The following is a 23,544-nucleotide window of genomic DNA, read 5'->3' on the forward strand; positions in this document are numbered from 1 at the left end:
ATGATGGCCTGACGATCCAGACCAAGCGAGCAGGTAGCCAGAGGCGAAGACCATTTCCCCACGTCTACTGGAAGCTTTGTCGCAAACGGCGGGGTAACCATAATTGATAGTGGGAAGGCCAGTGGTGGAGTCGAAAGGTTATTGTGAGGAATGGTCCAGCCAAGCGACCCAGTTCCACCTAAAGCCCGGGCAAATTTCATCAATACGCCTCTGCATTGAGTTGTCTTCACGAGTGGGTGTTCAAACAGTCGATGCCGCTACCGCAATGCTCGTATCCGACCTGGATGGAAATGGTTGACCCATGTGGACCGAATTATTGATTTCGATGGTAATACACAGTCCACGCGACATGTTGCTTGGCATGGCGTCACATAGGTTTCCAGCCGGACCAATTTGAACCCAGTTTCGCCGATGTTCGTGTGCAGTACGCAGAATGAAATCCGTTGGTGAAATAACGATTCTTCCAAAACAAAAACAAGAAATTCCAGTCTGCACCACGACGATCCGAATGGAGGTTTTTTGGCAGTTTACATATTGCCGTACCGTGTGTCAGGTTTGGTCAGGCCGATGTAAGGTTGCAAGTGCAATCCAATATCGGGTTGAGGATATTGGTATTCGATCACAGCAAAAATTTGTGCAACGGGAGGGGGAAAAGATGAAAAAAGTTGCTACATACCTTGAGTGGTTAGGTGAGCTCGCACGGATGCGACTGTTGTTCATCTGTTGAGGATTTCCTTGGGGAAGTTGAGGGTTTGTCATTCTACGAAAAGAGACAGAGCCGGTGGATGATTTCCTTTGAATTGTCGAGTCCTGGCCTGGTGCTGAATTTTGGTTGCTTTCACAGCTTGAGCTACGTCGAGGATCTGGTGCGAAGGAGATGCTTGACTTCCGAGCAGATGAATCGTCACCGTCGCTGGCCCGGACACTAGTATTGGATCCATCGACTGTGTTGGAATCTGGGAAGTAATCGATCTTTGCGTCTTCTGAGGCTGAGTTCCTTGGAGGGTTCACTGTTCTGGGGGAGACATCGGAGTCGGAACGCTTGGGCGGGTTTGGTTGAATCATTGCGGTTGTGGCCATGTTGCCTACGATACTGCGTCACAGAAGACGCGATCTGGTGGCAAACCGAGTTCAGCTTGTCGTTCGCGCCAGGTCGATACGTTCAATAATGATCGTGTATATCTGGGAACGAATGTGTGTAAGGTCTAACGATAATCAAGCTTATCGATGGTGAAGCTTGATGGGATAAAATGGACGTATGATGATGAAAAGCCAAGGTCAAAAGAGTTTCTTCTGTAAGGGCTTTCTGGTTGATGAAAAAGGAAAGAAAGCTTGAGCTAGCACGGAGCTGAGCTTCAGTCAAGTGTCTTGGTAGTTCCTCCCCAAGGGTATGCGTATTGCCAAGATGCAACTGCCACCAAGACGGAGAGGCTAACCAGTTGATGGGTAAGCTTGGCTTGGCTCTTGATTTAGGGAAACACCAAATCACAAGGAGGAAGGAGTGAACGCGGCTGACGGTAACGTGGGCTTAGGAGAGTCAAGTTTGTGACGTTGAATGACGCGGTTCCGAAGTCAAGAAAGGAAGATGGGAGCTGAAGTTGAGATGCAGATGCGGGCGCAAGTTGAGACGTGGAGCTTGAGCCAAGATGCAACGCCGAGGTCGATCAGATCTGGCGGAAGTAGTAGAAAGTGCGGAGAAGGACCTCTACAATTGATTCATCAATAGATCGAACCGGAGTGGCTGTGAATATAGAAGAAAGGCAAGTCGTCGTAATAATGGAGATGAAAGTTGGTGGTGGCTGTGGTGTTGTAGCCTGGGCCTTTCTGAGGAAGCGGAGCTGATAGTGGCCGCAGATTACGAAAGGCAACGGAGGACAGCGAATAGATAAAAGCACGGAGTAAAGACTCTTAATCTTTGTAACAGGGTCGAGTGAGTAAAGTCAGAAGACGGTGTAGGCGTTTGCGTTTTGTTTGCAATCAGTTTGTGGTGAAAGAGATGAAGCCACAATCAAGGCATAGGTCAGCCGAGATTCAGCCCAAAGCAATAAGATTTTAAGGTTATTGCCAGGGAACGACGAGACCACGTTTTCAGGTCTTGGTTTTTAGGTTTGGAAGAGACGAAGACCAAAGACGGGTGGGTGGGAGAGTGGGAGGTCTAGGTAGTCTCACTATTGTTTCCTTAGGCAGAGAGAGATGTCATGATACAGTACCTAGCGAGGAGGTCGGTAGCTGGATAATATGGGCTTGGTCACATTAAACGAGGGAGACAACGTGAGGAGGCCAAAGAGGATGGATGGGATGGGTTGAGGGACGGTGCCGAACGGATCGGCCCTTGGTCCACGTCAGGACTGACTGGGTGTAGGCCCGAAAAGGTCTGGGAGGGTTGAAATTAAACTGGGCAGCAACAACGTCAACAGTAGTGGTGTATTATTATCAGCCGAGATTTGAATTTATGATATATTACAGAAGCTTTGTGAGAACGTGCGTTGGAAAACACGTTCAAGGGTTAAAATGGCGTGAATCTGCAGAGATCGCCAACAGCTAATAAAAAGAGACTTGAGGTGAAAACAAGGTTGATGATAGCGAAAGTGCAAAACGTACAGCTGACGTAAATACGCCAAAGTAAGCCGTTGCAGTGCCGCTCTTCAGGGATTGGATGAATTATTGTGTGTCGGGTGTGACAACAACTGCAGGCCAAGACACAGCTCGATTTGCATGCGAGAAAGCATGTGTTGACTGGGCTGAACCATTGGTTGACCAGGATGAACCACGGGCAGGGTCTCTATCATTTTTGCAACACAGACATAGAGATAACAGAGAGACCAGAGGCCTCTTGAATTTATCCAGAGAAGAAGAGGAAATGAACGACACGCGAGCAAGGAGACCGGTCACAAGCCCACTCACACTGATACTGGCCCCAGGCTGGGGGAGGCAAGAAAACTGAGGACCTTTATCTTAAATGACAAAAATAACTAATCTAAAGGCTTTCCAAATCTATACTAAATTACCTAAATCATTTTATCACTTAGGATAGAGGTCCAAAGTTTTCTTGCTCCCTGAGGGCCAGGTAAGCAACACAACACAACACAACGCTATTATGATCCCTGAGAGTTTTTGATCACATGGAAACTCTTTCAACACTCTTTGATGCCACTCCAACAAGTAGGACAGCTTACCGGCGAATAGATATCCACTTAATAAGGGGCGCTTAGTTCGGCCGGCTTCCCCTCACTAATGCCACCTTGTTTGCTTGGGCAGCCAAAAGCACACAATGATCTTCTTGCTGTGAAGCGAAGCTCAAGATAGATAATGGAAGGCAGCACAGATTTCAGGTAAAGTGTCAATGTCTTGGCCCCGGCAACAACGTCCCGAGTGTGACTCCCACCGGTGACCGCCAAGAGCACAAGCGTATCACGTAGCAAACTGTATTTGTGTTATGATATGTACCATGGCGGCGTCGGAACCGGTTCTTTGGGCACGATTCGGTACAAGAAGCCCTCCTTTCATCCCGCTCCCCCCGGGCGGAGTCATCTCACTCTCGGGCTTCAGTGGAGAGGCACGCTAATGGTGGGGCCGAGCCGACTCAGGACAGAGCCTCTGCAGATGAATTGAGATCCATCATCCCTCCCATACGACAAGCCGAATCAGCTTCAACGGCACTAACCAAACGGTTTTTACTATGGATCAATACCAAGAATTTCTCACTAGGCGGACAACAAACAGACATGCAGGGAACCTCAAGCGAGGAACAGTCAGCTCGTCACTCGTCTTTCTTTTGCACAACTCTTCACCGCATCGTTTCGTTGCACCAGATTAATTATTGAGCCACTACCAAGCACAACGTATCAGCCAGTGAATTTCCTTATCGAGACCACATGAGTATCCCCTGTTCTTTCAGCTGTCAAAGTCAAATAATTCATCAGCCCTGCCATTATCCGACAGAGCATGGGAGTGGAAGAGCACCTTGCGGATACCGGTACCTCTCCACACTAGGGCTACCAAAGAACCGGAATTTCGGAAGGTCTCCTGCGCACCATCATGGTGACATGGTCTGACTCGACCACGTATGTGTCGTTAAAGACGGCGGTGAAGCTATCTTCATCAGCCACGAGAACACAATATCTCATTGCTTTTGCCAACTGAGCTAACCTAGGCTCTGGAAATCACGAGCCAATACACTGAGTGGCACAGACTCGGGAACACAAATGCCGAGATACATCTCGAACCTCTCGAGGCTTCATCCAACGAGCATACATGTACATGCCAAAACATTATAGGCATCATCAGGCAGCCCGCGGAGTGTTATCATCGGCGCTATGGCAGGGCAAACTTGTCCACAACATTTCATAGGACTTCCTACAAGGTCTTCCTTGAAATATACAATGGAAAGCTTGGTTGGCATTTCTTGGTCTCCCAGAGCAAAACAGATTCCGTACGTGTGGCTAATAAGCATCCACGGAAACTGAAAGTCGTATACTAGTTCACCAAGCCTGCAATCGCTAACACACCAGACCTCGAAGACCATACTTGAAGGACTGTCCTTGTTGCAACACAACCTTGATTCCTTTTTCTGGCCCATGCCGCGCTAATCGATTATGCCGCTTACTCAACGGTCCTCATCGATGAATCAATATGAGCCTCCATCTGTCCGATACTAGCTGATGGCCGAACCCTACAGCGCCGGGAGGAAGTCTTTCGCATAGCTTCCGCACATCAATGAGCTACACATCACGCAGTAATTCAGTTCAGCCAAGATAACGGAATATCTATTAGCTATTTATCAAGCAGACTAGGTACAAAATGAGGATTATTTTAACATATCATTCTAAGTGGCACAACCTCAGGCTGACATTAAGGCATAAGCGATATAGCTAATAATATAATTCGTTTTCCCCAAACATTCCTATGTCGTATTAAATACAAAGAATTTTTGGTGGTAAGGCATTACAGAGTGATCTAAGTGGCTAAAGCAAGGTGCACAAAGCCCATCACCAATGTTATGTTTGACTTGAGGAACTATAACTCAAGCCCCAAAACAATAAAGAGGGCTTTTTGTGACTATGTTTCAAACCTTTGCCATTCGTCAAGGTTTATGGCTTATCAGCTTTTCCGGTTTTGTAGCCAATTGCTCAATTTCGTCGTGGACCATCTAGTATTCGCACCATTAGGGTTCCTCAGCACATTTCGAGACCAGATTCTAACAGATAAACCCCAATTGTGATTCCCCTGTTATGATTAGGTACGCAACAACGAACGACTCGTATCAAAATTATTCTCAGTTGTACGGGGAACTCAATGCAAATTGTAACTGCGAAGCCTGTACAAGAACCGGTTTCCAGAACTGACATAATTCATAATGGTGATATAGACTTTTAGGATCATGATATTTGATTAAACGACTTTTGATTCCTTTTATTCTTCATAGCCTTTTCACAGGCTCTCGTACCTCTAGGAGGAAGTGCCATATCTCTGCCGCACATACAGCTAAACTCGAGAAATTCTCAAGCTCTTGCACGAGCATCACCAACTCCGAGACGCCTTTGCCATGCCATGCATCCTATCAAGTCGGCCTGCATAACCCCAGGTATTCTCCTGACCCTGGGTCGTTTGGAGGATCCAGCCACAGCGCTCTATGCGCTTATTTCGGGCTTGAATCGAAGACCCCATGAAATGTGAGAAAAAACGACTAGTCAGTTCTCTCTTTAGCACCTCAGTTATAGGTGCGGGACAGGTTTCGGAGATACCAGTCCACAAGCTTTCGTCCCACCTTAGCCTCAGAGATGTGAATGAGGTCCTGTAGGATTGTTAGTTTATGTTGAGATACTGGATTGGGCCATGAAACTTACGCCTTGGAGAGCATAGTCAAGGTCGCTGACGTTGACGAGCTCACCCTCAAGCAGACCCTGGTCCTGCCATCGCAATTGCTTAGTTCGCTGCTTGGTAACCAGGAGCCATGATCGAAGCTCCTCGGGCTTCACCTCGAGGAAACCAGCGAGCTTGTTAAGATCCATGGTGGTGTAGAGGCGGAGGTAAGACTTGATGGTGGGGCTCCACATGTTGGTCTTGACCTCATCCATGAAGACAGCGAGGTGGTGTTCGACGGGGTCGATGTTGGCCTCGGGGTTCTCAAAGTCCGGAGGAACGGGGGAGATGAACTTGGGGCACGCTGCGCGGAAGAGCTCCTCGAAGATGGGGAGGGACTCGGGGCCACCGCGCTGGAGCTTGAGGAGTTGGTCGCCATACTTCTCACGGAGGGCGCTGTGAATGGTGTCGTCCAGACGAGTGGGCTGGAAAGCGACGCAGATAGCAATAAGAGCGTACATCTGCTCGTTCTTCTTAGTGATAGAGTCGTACTGGGCGCTCTTCTGGAAGTTCTTGGTCCTCGAGACGTAGATGAGGATATGGCTGAACATGCGGATGGCATCGGCGTAACGGTGCTGCATCATGTAGGAGAAACCCACGTAGTAGTAAGTGGTGAAGTGAGCAGCCATGACGCGGGCGAACATAGCCTTCTTGTTGAGCTCGATATCATCAAGGGTCTTGAGAGCCAGGCTGAAATCTCCGAGGAGACAGTGGACTCGGAGAAGACCAATAATGGAGAAGTAGCCCAGCATCTTGTAGAGGTTCTTGGAGCCATATTCACCGGCAACGGCCAAAGGATCCTCGTTACGCTTCATGGCTGCGAGCTGCTCGGTGATCTGGGATCGCTGGATAAGGGAGTACAGGACGTTGAGAACACTGTAGCAGCCCCAGGTGTTGGGGTTCTCGCGGAGAGCCTGACGCTCCTCCTCGTTGGTTGTTTGCCGGGCAATTCGCATACGGTACGAGGAGAAAGAGTTGAACTGGTAAATGAACTCATCGATAACATCCCAAGCCCAGTAGTACTGCAGAAATATTTATTAGCCCTATCCAACTCAACATCTAACTTTGTGAGACCAACGGAAGGGGGCTCGAGATCGACGGGGCCCTCGGAGTTCAAGATAAAATGAAACAAGCTGCAGTAAGCATCGTAGCTCTGGAACTTGGCCTCAAGAGGCGCCTGGAAATCGAGAGGCTGAGCGGCCTGCACAAGTCGAGCCTGGATATCGTCGGTCTGCGCGGTGAGGTTCAAAGAAGTGGTGCGGCTGAGATCATCACCATCCTCATACTGAACATGCTCCTTGTACTCGGCCACCAGAGCCTCCTCCTCGACATCGCTGTCGTCATCGATGGCGCGGGCCGGAGCCACGCCGTTTTGGTAAGTAGCCATCGTGTCTTGTAGAGTCGAGTCGCGCGTCGGTCTCGCTCGTCTCGTCTCGTCTCGTCGTCGCGGTGAGGGGGGAAATTTTATCAACGATGCGATTTTTTTGGTGAACTAGGGCTTCCGTTTGGCGGGCACACGCGGGGTCGATGCTTAGTCATTCGGATTTAGTGGGGTGCTTCAGCTTGTGAGCTTGAGAATTCAGCCTTTCAAGGTGTAGCAGCTTTTGCTGGACAACAAGATTTACCTTGGTTTTTGGTGTCTCAGGCTCTATGCGTATGTATGAGTCATTCTTAGTCGATTTGCAGATATACTGAGCCAAAAGTGCCTGATGAAGTCTAAATTTGCTGACCATCGTGTGCAGTTAAGGATTAGATTAGTCACACTATGAGTAACGGCTAGGCAAAGTATCACTCAAACAACTACAAAGATTGATATAAGTTTGGGTTTGGAAAATTGAAGTTGGAGGCTTTAGAGCTACTGCCTCGCTGGTACAGCAGATTCCTTCCTCCCCATATTTAGAAATTTTACTTGACATCCTAGACATCCTCTATCTTTAACACTATCACTTCAACCTACCCTACTCGAATCACTGTCGTCATAATGCCTGTCGTCACTCCAGATAAGCTGGCAAGTCTGCAAAGACAGTCCAGTGATATTCGAAATGTCAGTACAGTCTCATGAACAAGAGAGTATACAGTCTAACGTCTTACAGATTTGCATTTTGGCCCACGTTGACCATGGCAAAACTTCACTTACCGATGCTCTCCTTGCCACAAATGGCATCATCTCGCCAAAGCTGGCGGGCAAGATCCGATATCTTGACTCTAGACCTGATGAACAGATACGAGGAATCACAATGGAGTCTTCAGCTATCTCACTCTACTTCGCCATGCGTCGGAAAGCAGCCCCCGATGCTGATCCCGAGGACAAGGAGTACCTTGTCAACTTGATCGATTCACCTGGTCATATCGATTTCAGCTCAGAAGTCTCAACAGCCTCAAGATTGTGTGATGGAGCTGTTGTTCTTGTTGATGCTGTTGAGGGAGTCTGCAGTCAAACAGTCACTGTTCTTCGTCAAACATGGACAGAGAAGCTAAAGCCCCTGCTCGTCATTAATAAGATTGATCGACTTGTGACAGAACTCAAAATGACACCAGGAGAAGCATATATCCACTTGAATAAGCTATTAGAACAGGTAAACGCTGTGCTAGGAAGTTTCTTTCAGGGCGAGCGTATGGAGGAGGACCTCAACTGGAGGGAAAGAATGGAGGAGCGAGTCAATGCAGCCACAGCAGCCAAAGAATCAGCAATCGCTGACCAAGTCAGCGATACAGGAGAGGTGCAATTCGAGGAAAGAGACGACGAAGATATCTACTTTGCTCCTGAAAAGAACAACGTTATTTTCAGCAGCGCCATCGATGGATGGGCATTCACCTGCAGACAATTCGCTGCCATGTATGAGAAGAAGCTGGGCATTAAGCGTGGAATTATGGAAAAGGTTCTATGGGGCAATTTCTATCTGGACCCCAAGACGAAGAAGATCCTGGGTCCTAAGCATCTCAAGGGAAGAAACCTGAAGCCCTTGTTTGTGCAATTGGTACTGGAGCCAGTATGGACTGTCTATCAAGCTACAGTGGGAGGTGATAACGGGCAGGGTGATCGAGATCTGCTGGAAAAGGTCACCAAGTCCCTCGGAATCAAGATCACCCCTCACATGCTCAAGTCACGAGATCAGAAGCTTCTCATGACGACAATTTTCGCAAACTGGCTTCCCTTGTCAACAGCACTACTGGTGTCAGTCATTGAATCTCTGCCTTCGCCTCCGGCCGCTCAGGCTGCACGACTTCCCGAGCTGATCGAAGAATCCCCAGGATCTGAGCACATTGACCAGACTATCAAGGACGCCATGATCTCTTTCAAACATGAAAAGTCTGACCCTGTGGTTGCCTACGTCAGTAAAATGGTTTCTATTCCCGAGAGTGAGCTTCCCGAAAACAAGCGACGGGCTGGAACCCAGATGAGTGGCGAAGAGGCCCGAGAGCTTGCACGAAAGAAGCGAGCTGAAGCTGCTCGAGCCCAGGCTGCAGCTGGTGAGAATGGTGTTGACAGCATGGCGACCTCAATGGATGCCATCAATCTTGACGATTACGCCCCTGAGCTGGAAGAGAAGAAGGTTGATCCTGAGCACCTTATCGGCTTCGCTCGTATTTACTCGGGAACACTTTCCGTTGGCGATAAGCTCTACGTTATTCCTCCAAAATGGTCACCTGCTGAGCCAAGCGCCGATCCTGAGCCTCAAGAAGTCACTGTTACTGCGCTCTATATGCTCATGGGACGAAACCTTGAAGCTCTAGATTCAGTTCCTGCCGGCTGTGTCTTTGGTATTGGTGGTCTCGAGGGCAAGATTCTCAAATCTGGTACCTTGTGCAGTCGCCGTGACGGCGCCGTCAACCTCGCTGGTGTCACCATGCTGGGCAAGCCTATCGTTCGCGTTGCACTGGAACCTGTGAACCCCGCCGATCTTGACAAGATGATCCATGGGCTCAAGCTTCTGGTTCAGAGCGACCCTTGTGCTGAGTATGAGCTTCTGGGTAGTGGTGAACATGTGTTATTGACTGCAGGTGAGCTGCATCTTGAGCGATGCTTGACTGATCTCAAGGAGCGGTTTGCTCTGTGCGATATTCAACCTGGTGCTCCTATTGTTCCCTACCGAGAGACAATTGTCCGAGCTGAAGAGATGCGGCCTCCCGCGAACAAGGAGCTAGGTCGTGGTGCGGTTGTGGCTACAACAAGCTCCAAGCAAGTGACTCTCTCGCTCCGTGTGCAGCCAATCCCCGAAAACGTAACAGACTTTTTGGTCAAGAATGGCGATGCTGTTAAGCGAGTCTACGACCGCGGGGCCAAGAAGGATGATGAGAGCGAAGAAATCGTGGCTGAAGCTGATGTTGCAGCTGGAAACACCCTGTCCGTGGAAGACTTCAAGAAGCAACTTAAGGAGAAGCTTGAAGGTGGAAAGGGCAGAGATATCTGGAAGGACTCTATTGATAAGATTGTGGCCTTCGGACCTCGACGTACTGGACCAAACCTACTTATCGATGCTACTGCAGATGGTATCTTCTCTAAGGCTTTTGCTACTGAAAAGACTGTCGAGACTGCACCTCGTGCCGATGAGTCTCTTCACCCTAGCCATCTTACTGACAAGATCTCATACGCCTTCCAACTTGCTACGGCTCAGGGTCCTCTGTGCAACGAGCCACTTCAAGGCGTTGCAGTCTTTATTGAGGATGTTACCCTGAACCTCGCCGAGGACGACTCCTCTGCACGGGACAAACTTGGTCGTCTTACTGGTGAGATCATCAGAACCTTCCAATCTTCTCTTCGCGCAGGTTTCATGGACTGGTCTCCCCGCCTCATGCTTGCCATGTACAGTGTCGAGATTCAAGCATCTACAGAAGTCCTCGGTCGTGTATACGATGTTCTTACCCGTCGTCGCGGTCGTGTCAATGCCGAACTCATGAAAGAAGGCACACCATTCTTCACAATTCAAGCACTGGTTCCCGTAGCCGAGAGTTTCGGATTTGCCGACGAGATGCGTAAGCGTACCAGTGGTGCGGCCCAGCCACAGCTGATCTTTGCTGGCTTTGAGATTCTGGATGAAGATCCTTTCTGGGTACCTTTCACAGAAGATGATCTCGAGGATCTTGGTGAGTTGGCTGACAAAGAGAACGTGGCAAAGCGATATATGGATGGAGTGAGGAGAAAGAAGGGATTGCTTGTCGAAGGAAGAAATGTTGCTACAGACGCAGAGAAGCAAAAGACACTGAAGAGGTAGATGTATTTGAGAAGCAATAAAATTATGCATGTTATGATATAGGCTGTCGTGGCAGGGTAGTTGTAGTGTGCATGCGTTCATCGGCCGCAGTGTAACATGGATTCTTCCACATTGCATAGAGATCAGATGAATCTGTTACAGGCACAACTCCATGGCTTTTCTTGACAGATGTAAATTTTGAAATAGGTATTGTGGGGGAGTTATGGATAGTATGCCTCCCAGCGCCTAAGCTATAAGAGCCTTTTTTTGCTATAACAAATCAGCTGAGTGAACCGGAGAAAGTCCTATTGGTAAAGCCCTAGAACTGCAGATTGTTTGCCTAAGTCCTGGTTTTGATAGTTCTTGTGGACTAAGTTGTGATACTTTCATGGTATTCCGTGACATTCGTCTCTGGGACAATGCTGAAAATCTTTCTCTGCTACTCCTCCTTCTCTTCTTCTCTATTCCTTTCTTTCACGTAGAGAAGTAGTCGATCGAGATCTTCTATTCAATTTCTCTCTATTCTCATCCGAGAATCATGATGACTTGCATTTATATCGTCATCAACTTCGCCAGAATCGTCAAAAGCACATCAAGCAGTCGACAGTCTGCAAGTTCCAAGGTTTTCTCATGCAGGTCCCTGTAGGACTTCACCCACATAGTCATAGAACCCAGCCTTCTTTTGGACTCCGTACCTTATTTAACCAACTATGGTTTCCCTCCTGCTTTATGTTTAAGACAGACCAGCCCAATCTTGTATTGTGAGGACACGTTGTACACGTTTTGTCGTGTCTCACCACCAGATCGGATTTCTTCCCCTCACATCAACTGGCCGGTGACTGAGCTGAGCTTCCCTCATCCGATATGAGGTCTTTATGCAGAGTACCTGATTTGCCAATACGAGCTGAAACTTGGCGAGAGCCCCGGCTGAGTCTCTCTTCTCCACTACCCTCAGATCAAACGGTGACATGTCAACTGCGAAAAGAGAGACTATCACATTCTAACCCCTGACGGCCTTAGCCCTTGCTCCCACACACTCGGCACTTTCTCCACGATTTCGGCTGCTAACGAGAACCCGAGCATCCCCGGTGGATTAACGTTGCTTTTTTGTCTCTGCCACGAAACACGACGGCCCGTTCGACTTTTCCTCGTTTGGTTTGAGTCCATCTGCAGAGACCGAGTTTTTCTTTTTGCAAAAAGGATTTAGTTGGCCTTGATTTTTCCGTTGAGGGATGTGAGGGATGAAGAGGCTGGACTCAGAAACATGGAGCAGTTTTACGTGGAGTATTGGGGATGGGCCCTAAAAGAAGTAAAAATTGAGGACTAGATTGTCTAGACGCACAAATTCGCCGCTGGCTTCAGATCAGATATTTCTGGTAATCTTATATCACGAGTTTCCTTCCCGAGGGGCTGGTTCTCGTTGCTCTGCTACCGATGCGAGCTACAGTTCAACTCATCATGGATCCCCAGACGTCTATTGAAGAAAGTGCTGCAGCAACAACGGAGGTCAATCTCAAGGCATTCAACATAGAGGCCTTTACATTACTTGGTATTGCGTTGCTGGTCACCGCGTTAAGGTCGTGTGTGCGGATCAGGACTGTGGGATGCAGGAACCTCTGGGCAGATGACTATCTCGTCATTTTGGCCACTGTAAGTGATGAGTATCTGATATGGATGCATTATACTAACATCATTAGGGCATCTACTTTATAGAAACAGGACTGGCATACTCGGTCGGGAATATTGCTCAAGGGCTGGCGAATAACTCGATGACGGACGAGCAACGAGCCTCTTTACAACCAGAAGATCATGAATATCAGCTTCGGTAGGCCAATAACTCTATCTATCTGGTTATTTGTGCTAATACTTACAGTATCATTGGCTCGAAGATCCAAATCGCTCTATGGGCAACTTACTCATCCCTCCTCTGGATCCTCAAAGCAGCCATGTGCACTTTCTACTATCGACTTACAAAAGACCTTCAAGGCCACCGGATTCGGGTCATCATCGGCTTTGGCCTCATCATTTCTTCTTTTGTTGTTGTGCAGATGAACCTTCTTCTCAGTTGTCGCCCCTTCGACCACTGGTGGCAGATCTTCCCTGACCCTGGAGCTTTCTGCCATGCTGCCATTTCGCCTGCTTTGATATGGACTTGTCTCGCTTTCAACTTGGCAACTGACTTTTACCTCATCATGATTCCTATGCCCATGCTTTGGAAGGCTGCTATGCCTTGGCCTCAAAAGGTCGGACTGATTGCTCTGTTCAGCTGTGGGTTGTTTGTCACCATGGCCGCTATCCTTCGGGTTGTGCTGCTTGTATCTGTGAGTATACCTCAACCCATAAGTCCCACTACATGCATCTAATATCAACAAGGATCCAATCAATGGCCCTCAACTCGCAGCTTCTTGGGCGGTTCGCGAGACCTTTGTCGCCATCATGACAACAAACATCCCCATGCTATTCCCAACATTTAAGAAATGGGCTGTTCCCATTGTCGAAAGAGCTGGGTCCTCTTTGAGTGTCTACCGAACTCCACCAAACACTATCGTGGATTCCAGATTCTCTGGAGCTCTGTCTCTAGGCAGTTTGAGGCGAAAGAGCCGAGGGTCATCTCGTATTACATGCATTAGCCCCATGTCGCCCACTGCCAGTGAGACTGAAGCACACATGAACTCAATTGGCCTCATTTATACTATTCCTGACTCAAGCATCAAGAGGCCAAAGGCTTCCAAGACAACACACAAGATCGCGGCCATACGTCTCCCGCGCATCGACACCTCAGCCCCTGCTGATTCAGACCACGGATATGGTCGACTGAGCACGAGAAGTGACAGTTCCGTTGTTTCTTGGTCAGAAACTTTGGTGAACTCTCCTCAATCTGAAGGAACGGAGTCTTTACTCTCAGCCCGTGTTCTCCACGACGGATACAGCAAGCATGTTTAACGCCTTTGTTACGAACATCCATAATGCCTTTGTCTTCTGATAGAAACTACGACAAAGATGATCACATTTTACATCAACTTACATGACTCATGATTCTACGTTAATTACCGAAAATAGAAAAAAGCTCATAGATTTGTTTCTGGGTTGGTTATGATATTTTATGGCTCCAATTATTATGAGTTCAACATGAGGAGCTTTGAAGGCTCTCCGTGTGTTAGCATGCAGACTACCACGCTTCCGAGTTTCATTCACTTCAACCATTGGAAACACTTAGATACTGTACTTATTAGTTAAATATTACTTTTCTCGTTACTTATGAAACACCGTAGCGAAGTATTATCCTCGGTGTTACTCCATCGGAACAACTACCGAACCTGCGGAATACCCTCAAAGGCTTCAAAGCCTTAACACAATGAGCCTTTGTTGTTTGTTGGAGCTTATTTTCTTTACTCTGAGCGATGTTGTCTTTATTTAGGCGACTGAGCCCAATAAAGAATGGCCAGTATAGCGTCATCTTTGTTTGAACTGAATGGGATCTTTCAAAGACAGTGAACAACGTAGCAAAGGATCAAGGAATCACGAAGCGTTTCTTCATAGTTTTTAATATAAGAGGCTCGACATGCTCCATAAGGTGAATAAACACCAAGTTCATGCAACATCAACAGTCTTATACGCAAATCATCATCATGACTACCACACCTCGTACTAGGTCGAAGACCAAGGAAACACGAACAGTTTCTGAAGCTTCACTGATAACCCCTGCCAGATCAACAACACCAGAATCACCCATTGCAGCACCTATAAAAGCCAAGCCTAAATCTAGCCCGGTATTCCTACCTACACCACTTGAGACGAAGCGTAAAACGACATGCCGCGATAGCCCGGTCCCGCTCAAGCTGAGAAAAACAACCTCAACTTCCAGGGCCGTGACTCGCCCTGAAACTCTCAACTGGTTAGCAGTCATTGAGGACGAGGATTATGAACCTCCTCAGTCTCCAACTCCTGTCGGTTCAGGTGCTATCGAGGAGGACGAGACCAGCGAAAATGAGGAAGAGAAGGTGTCTAAGCTTGGACCTAAGTCGTTCCAATGCGAAAGTTTTACAAAAAGCTGGGAAGAGATCGGACAGCAACGAGACTTTGAGTTCTTCCAGGCCTATCCTCACGATGAGTTCTCAACCCTCTGCGTGGAGCATTTCATGCAACTTGCAGAGAGCTGGTGCTCTCGGCGCAAATCCATGGTCAACCATCAGGTTCAGAAGATTGTCAGGGCTGGCTTGACTCATAAGCCTGACTTTCCAAAACTGGCCCTTCCTGTTTGTGATGAGACCTGGACTGTCAAGAGTCTTCAGGACTTCAAAGTCGAGTTACACAAGGGGATCAGCGATGCCAGTGATCGGGTAAAGCTCAACCATATACAAACCCTTGAGGCTACCGGAGAGCGACCCATCTGTGAGCTTGGAAACCAGGACCGCCCTCTGAAGTGCTCATTATGTACCAACTATGAGTTGCCATGTAAGGGTAAGTACATCGAGGTTGACAAGGCACATTGTCGTATGGATATTCCACCCTACGTCCTAAACCCATTTTATACCACCTTGGAGAAGGCTTCCAGACCCGTTCCCGACTGTTGCCACCCAAAGGCTCTCACAATCCTCATGGGTGACAAAGGCAAAGACTATATGGAGTGCGAGAAATGTTGTTACAGTCAGGCACTCCCTCAGCATCCCCTTCAGAGGCCAAAGGAATATGCAATCAAAGTAGCTGGAATTCGTATCCCAGTCAAAGTCCGTCCCGAGCGTCTTTGTCTCAACAGCAAACTCGGACATGTCGATGTCGGTGGCATTCATATCATTGTCGACCACTGTGTTGGTGGGCCAATGATCAAATTTCGGTAAGTTCTTATACAAACCCCTATATAGATAATGTATATAACTAACCTCTTTTCATAGGTCAACTCACTTCTCGAAGGCTCATGAGATGCATGCCTTGGACTTCCACCTGGAGGGCGAGATCAATATAGCTGAGTTTGAGCTGCCTGAGGAGCACACATACGATCATCATGAGTCCTGCGAGGTGGAAGCTGAGTTCAACGAGCTATACTGGCAAGAGGGTGCTTTCAACGCAATTACCCATTGTTCTAACCTATTTGATAACTGTTCGTGTCATTAAAGGGGAGTTATCGAGTGATCATGGGGAAATAGCGATTGAAATGTGTACTATTGCTTGAATTTGCGAATAAAAAGGCTATGGTTGCTATGGCGAATTCCAGTTACACCAGACTATCATGATACACAACAAGTTAGGTAGAAGTTAAAGAAGATGGGTAGTGGATAGACAGATGAAAATGCAATGCTTGTAAAAGATGACTCAATAAAAAGGCTGAATGCCTCTATTCACATGGCCACTGTAGGGTAACTCTCCAGGCAACCATCTGCGGCTGAAAGGGAAACCCCCCACGTGCCCAACGTTACGTACCCACCTTGAAAATTCTGACCAGTCAAGATATTTCTTTCAACCTTGGAAAATCCAGGGCATTTACAGTGGGACTAGCGGCCTCCTCCAGGGGACCTCCTGCAGCGCAAGATGGCCCCGGCTCCAGCTCCCTCCCAGCTGATGTAAGGCTCCGGGGCATCCACTCATTTAACTGAAGGCAGCCATTCAGCCATTTCGTGGTGGATTGCCGAAAGTCGCCTCGAAACTTGAACTCTGCATATCTTTAAAGTGCCACGATGCGATACTGAAGAGTCACGTTACAACAGAGCCTACCCAATACTTGTCTAATACCGCTTATCTTTTTTGGAACTTCTCCCCCGTACTTCACTTCTCACGTTCCTTTTCTCGTACTCTTCTCTCTTATTTTTGCCCTCTTCTTTAATCTAGTCCCACCCGTTGCGCGACATTGCCGACGTCCGGGAGCGACACGCACACGCCACCGCGAACCCCTCCATCCCTGACCTGTGACCCAACTCAAGTCAGACCCCGTCGTTGCTCTACCTTCAAAGACATTTTTGGATTACTAGGACCGGCCTACTATTCACTCATAATGCGTCTCTTCGGCGGAAAGAACAACAAGATCAAGGTCGACCCTCCCAAGATCAGGATCGAAAAGGTTGTCGTCGACCGACCTGCTCAGAAGCCTAAGCCTAAATCCACTTCCGCACTCAGCGGCTCAGCATCGCGCTCCTCCTCTTCTCACCGTCCCTCGCCAAAACCACTGGCACGACAGGCTAGTCACTCGCCGTACCCCTCATCTTCCGACGAGAAGCGACTCGAGCGTAAGCGCAAGGCACCGTCCGTCACCCGTCGATCACCGGCTAGCGACCGTATCGAGTTCGACAAAGACAGTGATGGCGAAGACGATGGATGGATGACTCTCGATACCAAGAGACAACGCAAAGGCACGGAAGACGGCAGCTTTGTTGACCCTAACCGCAAATTGAGAAGCGTAAGAGCCTTTGAGGATCGTATGGACAGTCGAAGCTTCATTCATGCCGTGGATGTGGCCTCGCTTGAGCACAAGTGCGTACCTGTGATGGGCGCACAGAAAGAGGATGTAGCTATCCGACTACAATATCCCAGCTTACAACCTCGAGAGAAGTGAGTCTTCCCGGCGACCCCGAACTCCAAAACTAATGCTGACATGATTACAGGTATGAGCTAGTATGGGGAAAAGACAAGATCGATGCCGTCGAAGCTAGCATCAAGGTGGTTCGCCATGTAGCCGAAACATACCTCACCGAAGAGGAAGCAGAGCCTTTCACAAATCCTAATGGTGGTATCATTCGAAGACTTGAAAAGGCGTCTAACCGGAACATCCAGGATTTGATGGGGTTCAAGGCAGCTCTGCGCGAATACAACGAAAAGCTTCGTGCTCTAGTCGAGGACGGTGTAATTGCCAAGAACCTCGATAAGATGCATGAGCTCCCCCAGCACCTTGTGGCTTTCATTCTCGATCAAATTTATGACCGAACAGTGGCCCTAAAGGTGGAACTTCTTTCAAAGTATGAGAACGGAACCGACTATGTCTATGGCGAACTCCTCCACCCTTTCATTTCTAAGATTTTGGTAGAGCAGACACGAATGACCTCTGGTCAGGTCTTCGTTGATCTCGGCTCAGGTGTTGGTAATGTGGTTTTGCAAGCGGCTCTCGAGATTGGTTGTGAGAGTTGGGGTTGCGAGATGATGGAGAATGCCTGCAATCTTGCTGAGGAGCAAAAGAAGGAGTTTGATGCCCGATGCATGCTCTGGGGGGTTCGACCTGGCAAGGTTCACCTGGAACGAGGCGATTTCCGCAAGAACTTGCCCATCCATGAGGCCCTCAAGCGTGCAGATGTTGTGCTCGTAAACAACAAGGCCTTCACCTCACAGTTGAACGATGACTTGGTCCGTATGTTCCTGGATCTTAAATCGGGCTGCAAGATTGTGTCGCTCAAATCCTTTGTCGCGGAAAAGAGCAACAACCACAACATCAACGACGTTGGCAGCACCATCCTGGAGGTGGAAGAGTGCACATACCCTGAGGGTTATGTGAGTTGGACTAATGCAGGAGGATCGTACTTCATTTCGACGCGTAAGTAGACTATAGAGCTTCATAAGCATTCAGTGGCAGAGATTATGGTGTTGGAGAAATAGGGATAGGGCAGACGGTTACATCAGCGTGGGGTATAAGGATATGTTCGGACTTACAGGATACTCCATATAGTATTTGTTTTTTTTTTTCGGTGACATCGTGGCTCTTTTCTCTGTTTGACCTGCTTCGTTTTGCGTCATGGACCGTCGGCTATCGTCCCTTTTCGAAGATGGGTTCGTTGGCGAGGTTCATAGCATCTGCTTCTTGTGCCATCCTCTTCATCCATCTGTCCACTAGTTCTTTGTTCTCCTTCTTCACCTTATCTCTTTCCTTCTCGGCCATGGACATTTGTAGATTCAGCGCAATCATCTCATCTTGTACTTGCTGATGTTGCTGTGAGCAACGAAGATGGTGAATTGCAGCATTTGGGTCATACGTACCTCAATAAGCTTGCGCTTTTCCCTCAACTCGTATTCTCGATCCTTTAGTCTGGTGGTAAGACTATTTCTATCGGCCGTGAGGTCGCGGATTGATTTCGTATCTGCCTTGTGCTTTGCCCGTAGCTGCATCAACTCTTCCTCGCCCGCGCGTAATCGCTTTTCGGTAACACCCTTTGATCGAAGGGCTTCGGCGAGATCCTGTTTTAGTTGCGCAACACCAGGATCGTTTGTTGAGGGTTCGGTGGGTTGCGCAGTTGGTGTCCCGCTATTTGCGACCAGCGCTTCTAGCCCATTCTTCTCAGCCTCAAGAGCAGATATGCGGTCTGCCATCTGCGAACCTTGAAATAATTGTCAGTTTGATGAACCTTTCGTATCCTCGCGTGATACTGTCGCATGCTGGAGGAGGGGTTATGTGGGGGTGCTGTTACGAACAAGCCTGAACAAGCTCCATGTTGACGGGATTACTGAGCTCTGCATCCTTAATGGATGAGAGATACTGGTCACGCCAGTTTGGCATTGTCAGTGAGTATGATGTGTGTGATGGTCGACAAATGATGAGATTTCGATGTAGATGAAATTAGGTTGAGTAAAAGTGATGAGAGAATGAGTTGAGTCGACAGAGTGACTTGGATGCACTTGCACCGCTCATTCTTTCCCGCCATGTGAGATGATGCAACCGCCGAAAGGAACCTAAAATTAGCGGGACAAGGAGCTACCCGACCGCTAATTCCAGCCGGAGAATAGCCGTACGCCTGGCAACCTCCATTTACCTGAGCTACGGTATGATGCAGCACCTAAGCTCCCTGCTCTCTTTCATACTGTACAGGTGCCTAGCTGACGAATAACATTCAGCTACAGGCGCGTCTCTTCCTCAACAAATTCAAGAAGATTGGGTTACAATATGAGATAACGCGAGATGGACACACTTCACGCCAGAGCTGACTGGGAGAGTGTCGGGGACAGATGGTTCCGCAAGACACAGCAGTATACAGCTGTGTTTGACCAAGATCTCGACTTGGATAATTATATCGTTGCGGGAGCTCCATATGCAGGAGCACTAGGTGAGTTCTAAGCCACAGAAATCTAAGATCATTAAATCATAAGTTTCCAATATACTTATGATTAACTTAGTGTTGATGTAATTGTAACTGACCACATCCTCAGCACTATGGCGCGACGACACAAAGCTTCTGGCATATCAACCAGGAAGATCAGCAAAACCAGCAATTGACATCTACAGTCTTGCCGGTAAGAAACTCCGAAGTATCCCCTGGGATAATGGTACCATTAAAGGCCTTGGGTGGTCTGAAGACGAGACTCTACTCGTTGTTACCACTGACGGTACGGTCCGCTGTTATGATCTGCAAGGAGATTTTACACAATTTTCCCTTGGCCATGGTGCCGATAACTACAGCGTCGAGTCATGTCGGTAGGTGCCTCTTAGTGATATGGTCTACTTCCGCGACTGACAAGTGGCAGTTTCTACGACCATGGCATGGTAGCACTACTTGGAAACAATTCACTCGTCACAGTCTCATCATATACTGAACCCCGACCCAAAGCTCTTGCTAAGATACCGGAAAGCGAGATCCACGCTTGGTCAATTATTTCACCAAACCACACATTATCTAGGTCTGTCGAGGTACTATTAAGCGTCGATAAGACTGTATACGTCGTCGATGCTACTGATTGCGAAGACCGTTTCCTCGATATTGGGCCTTTCAGCCATATTAGTGTGTCTCCGGATGGTCGCTACGTCAATCTTTATGCTGTGAATGGGAAAGCTCATGTCATATCAAGTGACTTCCAAGAACGGCTATTCGAACACGATTCTGACTCTCAAACACCTCCTCTATATGTTGAATGGTGCGGGTCCGATGCCCTCATTGCCTGGGAGGATGAGGTGCATATTATCGGACCTGGCGACTCTTCATCTTCATATATATACGATAGCACACGCGTACATGTCATTTCTGGTATGTGCCTTATCGAACTTCAATGCTAGACTACTAATATTCTTATAGAACACGATGGTGCCCGACTAATTACAAATGACTTTTGCGAGTTCCTTGAAAGAGTGCCTAGAGACACTCTCGAAGTCTTTGGCCAGTCTTCAGATTCATCACCTGCTTCGATTCTTCTCGACGCTGTAGGCCAACTGGAGCTTGAGTCTCCAAAAGCAGATGATTACATCCAACTAATACGACCTAATCTTACCGGGGCTGTGGACACTTGTGTCAATGCAGCTGGGCGCGAATTTGATACCTACTGGCAGAAACGTTTACTCAAAGCAGCTTCATTTGGCAAATCTGTACTCGATATATATAACAGTGACGACTTTGTTGACATGTGCGAGACTCTACGCGTGCTCAACGCTGTGCGATATTATGAAGTTGGCATGCCACTGTCTTTTGAACAGTATCACCGGTTGACACCAGAGAGCCTCATTCGACGATTGCTCAACCGACACGAGTATCTTCTTGCCTTGAAGATTGCAGGCTATCTGAAGTTACCAACAGATCGAATCTATGTACACTGGGCGTCTAGCAAGGTCCGTGTAGGTGGCGAGGATGACGATACCATCTGCCGGTTGATCGTGGAGAGACTATCTGGCAAGCCTGGAATTTCCTTCGAGGAGATCGCTCGTGCAGCATATCAAGAAGGAAGGGGCCGACTTGCTACTGAACTTCTCAACCATGAGCCTCGTGGGGGTAGACAGGTTCCTCTTCTCTTGAGTATGGAGGAGGACGAGCTTGCTCTCGACAAAGCTGTTGAGAGCGGTGACACAGACTTAATACTTTCAGTTTTGTTGCAGCTCAAGAAGAAGTTGCCCCTCGCCGCTTTCTTCAGGGTCATCAATGCACGACCGACAGCAACAGCACTGGTGGAAGCTTTGGCCATGGAAGAGGGTGACAATACGCTGCTAAAGGACCTGTATTATCAAGATGACCGACGAGAAGATGGTGCCAACGTTTTTATCCGCGAATCATTGAAACAACCTGATGCTCGAACAGCGTCTGACAAATTGGCACTGGCAGCAAAGCTATTAGCTGATTCAAAGGAGTCTACGTTCGAGGTTCATGCGTTGAAGGAGGCTACGACACTTCTGCGCATGCAGGAAGCTTTCGACCGGGATTTGACTGACACTTTTACTGGCCTGAGCGTCAATGAAACCATGTTTAAGCTTATTCGACTGGGCTACCACGGACGGGCTAAGAAGATCCAGAGCGAGTTCAAAGTCCCCGAGAAAGTGGCGTGGTGGATTCGGTATGTGGACCTTGTCTCCAACAGGCCCTGGCTTCGGGACGACAATGTTGGACAACGGCTAACTTGTTCCTGCAGATTACGAGCACTAGTTGCGAAGCGAGACTGGAACGAGATCGAGGAGATCTCCAAGACAAGGAGAAGCCCCATTGGTTGGGAGGTGAGTTATAGAATGAGAACTGTGTGGAGTGAGATCTGAGACTGACAATCGTAGCCCTTCTTCAACCTCACGCTTCAAGCAGGTAACCCACGGTTAGCATCTGTATTTGTACCCAAATGCACATCAGTAGAAGCTGGAGAGACGATCACCATGTATGAGAAATGTGGGATGCGGGTGAAGGCCGCGCAAGAAGCCGTGAGACTCAAGGACAGTGAGTCTTGGGAGAGGCTCTTGGAGGCTGCAGGAAAGGGGTCACAAGAGGGAAGAGAGATCGAGCGTCTGGGCCAATCCGTATTCAAGAAGTAGAGCCAGCTCTGCTGTAATTTCTTAGAGGCACATATAACTCGTTTCACCGTACTTTCATAGCAAGAATATCCACAGACATGAAGCAGCCACGATGATCGATTATGACTCTCGTCAAGTTACACTATGATACGATCAGAACCGCGTTTGACGCCATGCAGCTATGAACCAAGCCATCTACTGCAGTGGCTGCATAGTTGATGGGACATAAAATTGATGAATACTTTTTTACGATTGTTTATTGAGCGTTGAGAATTGACGCCTCAATACAGCTACGCACTTACCGACTGGAATGTGAGAGTCTGCAGTTGTTTCGGAAGATATCACGGTTATTCGCGTGATGTTTCCCAGGGTCTCGTGACGTGCCTAGTTGCAAGTCATGTTTCTGTTGGTGTCTCATGATCCACGATAACTGTTTGGCACCCAAACATTAGTCGACATTAAGCGGAACTAGCGGACATCAATACAGGATAGAGGGTTTCGCGTGTGAGCTTAAGATAACGTTATGCTTGATCGGGATCTACCGAAACCGTTTCATAGTGAGCAAAGCAGATGATGCCTGTTGGTGGCATGACAGCTAAGGACCCTGTATCGTACTGTACAGTACTGTAGGTTGAGAAGAGGGAGGGTAGGATGATGATATCATGGGTTACATTTTGGCTCCGATGTGGGGATGACCTCGGCATGTACAGAACCAACTGCAAGGTAAGGTAATAGCTGGGGAACTGTTCAGTAACACAAACTCGGAGACTTTATGTCAGTGAATTTCATTATCGCGATACTTGAGAGAAACTTCAATCCATCGGTTCA

The 23,544-nt window shown here is 48.2% G+C and overlaps 8 protein-coding genes across 8 annotated transcripts; 5 read left to right on the forward strand and 3 right to left on the reverse strand.

The window, feature by feature from the left end:
- Positions 1-240: 240 nt before the first annotated feature.
- FOBCDRAFT_202084 (uncharacterized protein) lies at positions 241-1,080 on the reverse strand (the record flags this gene model as incomplete). The annotated part of the gene is made up of 2 exons (XM_059609020.1): positions 241-460; positions 677-1,080. The coding sequence occupies 2 exons, from the start codon at positions 1,078-1,080 to the stop codon at positions 241-243; spliced, it is 624 nt and encodes a 207-aa protein (XP_059467243.1).
- Positions 1,081-5,375: 4,295 nt separating this feature from the next.
- Positions 5,376-7,325, reverse strand: FOBCDRAFT_37837 (translation initiation factor 3 complex subunit L). The gene is made up of 3 exons (XM_031184880.3): positions 6,941-7,325; positions 5,847-6,884; positions 5,376-5,794 (listed from the first exon to the last, which is right to left on the reverse strand). The coding sequence occupies exons 1-3, from the start codon at positions 7,247-7,249 to the stop codon at positions 5,711-5,713; spliced, it is 1,431 nt and encodes a 476-aa protein (XP_031040522.1). The 5' UTR covers positions 7,250-7,325; the 3' UTR covers positions 5,376-5,710.
- A 518-nt stretch (positions 7,326-7,843) lies between these two features.
- Positions 7,844-11,086, forward strand: FOBCDRAFT_293720 (P-loop containing nucleoside triphosphate hydrolase protein; the record flags this gene model as incomplete). Its single annotated transcript, XM_031184882.3, has 2 exons — positions 7,844-7,906; positions 7,956-11,086. The coding sequence occupies 2 exons, from the start codon at positions 7,844-7,846 to the stop codon at positions 11,073-11,075; spliced, it is 3,183 nt and encodes a 1,060-aa protein (XP_031040524.2). The 3' UTR covers positions 11,076-11,086.
- A 913-nt stretch (positions 11,087-11,999) lies between these two features.
- Positions 12,000-14,278, forward strand: FOBCDRAFT_261225 (uncharacterized protein). Its single transcript, XM_031184886.3, has 4 exons — positions 12,000-12,704; positions 12,752-12,879; positions 12,928-13,375; positions 13,428-14,278. The coding sequence occupies exons 1-4, from the start codon at positions 12,489-12,491 to the stop codon at positions 13,995-13,997; spliced, it is 1,362 nt and encodes a 453-aa protein (XP_031040528.2). The 5' UTR covers positions 12,000-12,488; the 3' UTR covers positions 13,998-14,278.
- A 405-nt stretch (positions 14,279-14,683) lies between these two features.
- Positions 14,684-16,166, forward strand: FOBCDRAFT_240290 (uncharacterized protein; the record flags this gene model as incomplete). The annotated part of the gene is made up of 2 exons (XM_031184887.2): positions 14,684-15,888; positions 15,947-16,166. The coding sequence occupies 2 exons, from the start codon at positions 14,684-14,686 to the stop codon at positions 16,164-16,166; spliced, it is 1,425 nt and encodes a 474-aa protein (XP_031040529.2).
- Positions 16,167-16,678: 512 nt separating this feature from the next.
- On the forward strand, positions 16,679-18,629 carry FOBCDRAFT_261227 (histone methylation protein DOT1-domain-containing protein; the record flags this gene model as incomplete). The annotated part of the gene is made up of 3 exons (XM_031184894.3): positions 16,679-17,594; positions 17,648-18,567; positions 18,601-18,629. Exons 1-3 carry the CDS (start codon positions 17,041-17,043, stop codon positions 18,627-18,629), a joined length of 1,503 nt encoding a protein of 500 aa, XP_031040536.2. The 5' UTR covers positions 16,679-17,040.
- A 72-nt stretch (positions 18,630-18,701) lies between these two features.
- On the reverse strand, positions 18,702-19,594 carry FOBCDRAFT_37855 (autophagy-related protein 16). The gene is made up of 3 exons (XM_059612171.1): positions 19,440-19,594; positions 19,008-19,345; positions 18,702-18,951 (listed from the first exon to the last, which is right to left on the reverse strand). Exons 1-3 carry the CDS (start codon positions 19,522-19,524, stop codon positions 18,778-18,780), a joined length of 597 nt encoding a protein of 198 aa, XP_059464978.1. The 5' UTR covers positions 19,525-19,594; the 3' UTR covers positions 18,702-18,777.
- Positions 19,595-19,763: 169 nt separating this feature from the next.
- On the forward strand, positions 19,764-22,825 carry FOBCDRAFT_224319 (tethering complex subunit VPS16). The gene is made up of 6 exons (XM_031184895.3): positions 19,764-20,068; positions 20,172-20,436; positions 20,487-20,983; positions 21,032-22,274; positions 22,350-22,431; positions 22,486-22,825. The coding sequence occupies exons 1-6, from the start codon at positions 19,924-19,926 to the stop codon at positions 22,735-22,737; spliced, it is 2,484 nt and encodes an 827-aa protein (XP_031040537.2). The 5' UTR covers positions 19,764-19,923; the 3' UTR covers positions 22,738-22,825.
- The last annotated feature ends 719 nt before the right edge of the window (positions 22,826-23,544 follow it).

This window comes from Fusarium oxysporum, chromosome V (genome assembly GCF_013085055.1).
Source record: "Fusarium oxysporum Fo47 chromosome V, complete sequence".
Classification (NCBI taxonomy): Eukaryota; Fungi; Ascomycota; class Sordariomycetes; order Hypocreales; family Nectriaceae; genus Fusarium; species Fusarium oxysporum.